Here is a 2,018-nt window from a genome sequence, read left to right on the forward strand (position 1 = left end):
CCGCATCCAGAATATTCCTCCCTTGAAGAAAAGCATGTTGGTCCTTTGATAAAAAACAAGCTAAGGTAGATTTGATCCGCTCAGCAATGATTTTAGTGATAATTTTGAAAGTAATATTGCAAAGGGAAATCGGCCTAAAGTCTTGAAAGGAAACAGCCTCCGATTTCTTTGGGATGAGGGCTATTTGAGTGGAGGACATAATCTGGTGAATGCTGCCTGACATTCTCGCCGCCTCAACCATCCTTAGCAGGTCGCGTTTGATAAGTTCAAAAAAGTGGATATAGAAATCTATTGTCCAGCCATCTGGACCAGGGCACTTGTCTTTCTTGAAGGACATCATTACGCCAAGAAGTTCATCCTCCGAGATGGGCCGGAAGAGATCTTCATTTTTTTCCTCATCAAACATTTGGGGATAAAGATCTATGCCCCATAGAATATCCTGAAACCTGCAGGCATCCCCTCTTTTATATTGCTTTTCAAAATATCTCACAGCTTCCATTTGGATGTCTTGCTGGGAGAAAAGGAAACCCCCTGACCATCACTGATTTTCCATATGGAATTTTTTTCCCGCCTGGAGCTAGCGAACCTATGGAAAAATTTTGTGTTTTTGTCGCCTTCTTTAAGCCAAGTCGCCCTGCTTTTAAGTCTCCAAGAAGCCTCCTCCTGCTTTAAGATTTTTTGCTTACTCCTTTCCAGCTCATTTATGCGACATCTGATCTCAAAAGGAAGTGAATTAGCATCCAGGGATCCGGAGATACTGTCCAGTTCCTTTTGAATTTCCCACAGGAACTTTTTGTCTGAGTGTCTTTTCTTTATCTGCCAGTCTTTCACCACCTTCTTTATCGAGGCCATTTTGTCTCTGAAGGTCAAAAAGGGGGGGAGCTTATCTCTTGTTGATAGGTCTTTCCAAGCTCTCGATACAATCTCGTTGAAATCTTGATCTTCCAACCAGCACCTGTTAAATTTAAAGGGGTACCCTTTCCTAAAACCCTTCTCCCTCCATCTGAGATATATCGGCCTATGGTCAGAGATGAAAACATTTTCTATAGATGAGAAAGGCATTCCCAATCTGTCAATAATGCTGGCATGAACAATAAAACGGTCAATTCTTTTTGCAACATACGCCTCCCCGGACCTTCCATTGTCCCAAGTTGGCATCATTTTGGAAGGGGTAATATCTATAAGATTCCTGTGCAAAAGTTCACATTTGATACGATCTGCCAATGGGTCTCTTTTCCTGCTTTTGCCCCATCGTTCCTCCGAATTTAGAGTCACATTGAGATCTCCTGCAATCATTAAGGAATCAATATCAAAAATTTCTGAAGCAAATAACTTATCCCAAAAAGGGAGCCTGTTCTTGTATGGGGCATAGATATTCAAAATGTTAATTGGGCACACGTTTCCTCTAACAGAAGCCGAGATGAGAATGCCTGCGAAACATTTGAAAGCTTTTGCTCTGATCCAAGCAGGATCCCATAATACTGCAAGGCCTCCCGACAGACCATTTGCCTCTGAGGCAGCCATGTGCCAGGAAGGAAACATCTTCCTAAAGTAAGAGATGGTCACCGACTTATTATGCATAGTTTCTTGAACTAGAATAATTTTTGGCTGATCTGAGAGAAACAGATTTTTTAGAGCCAAAAATTTATGGTCTGCTCCCAGACCTCTAATGTTCATAGATAAGATGAAAGTCATCGAGGAGATTTCTCAGCCGCCCTTGCTCTAAGAGGCCGATTCTCAGTCATATCAACGATGGGAACGTCAACCAGAGACAGATTCCTTACTCCTTTTGCAGCGCCCTCCGGCCTCCCCCTAAAATGTCTGCTGCCTCTGTTGTTTTTTCTCCTCACTGTTATATTCTTTGCAGAGTCAGGGCTTATAAAAAGAGGCGAAGGATTTCTCGGCTTGTGGATAGTCAGGGGTTCCAGTTCAAGCGACTTCTTACTAAGAAGAAAATCGATGTCGCTATCAAACAGGTTCTGAGGAGAGGAGGCTGGAGAGTTGAGAGGGGTAGCAGA

General features: G+C 42.9%; 1 protein-coding gene across 1 annotated transcript; it reads right to left on the bottom strand.

Annotated features, from left to right (window-relative positions):
• Positions 1-486: 486 nt before the first annotated feature.
• LOC149264535 (uncharacterized) lies at positions 487-1,524 on the bottom strand. Its single transcript, XM_089399366.1, has one exon. It carries the CDS (start codon positions 1,522-1,524, stop codon positions 487-489), a length of 1,038 nt encoding a protein of 345 aa, XP_089255492.1.
• Between the last annotated feature and the right edge of the window lie 494 nt (positions 1,525-2,018).

Source organism: Pinus tabuliformis, chromosome 6 (assembly GCF_031772625.1).
Source record: "Pinus tabuliformis cultivar Carrire ecotype Pingquan chromosome 6, CPIR1, whole genome shotgun sequence".
NCBI classification, from domain to species: Eukaryota; Viridiplantae; Streptophyta; class Pinopsida; order Pinales; family Pinaceae; genus Pinus; species Pinus tabuliformis.

What these genes read in the sequence shown, in the direction of transcription:
- LOC149264535 (XM_089399366.1), bottom strand. Translation starts at nt 1,524, where the DNA reads ATGGCTGCCTCAGAGGCAAATGGTCTGTCGGGAGGCCTTGCAGTATTA.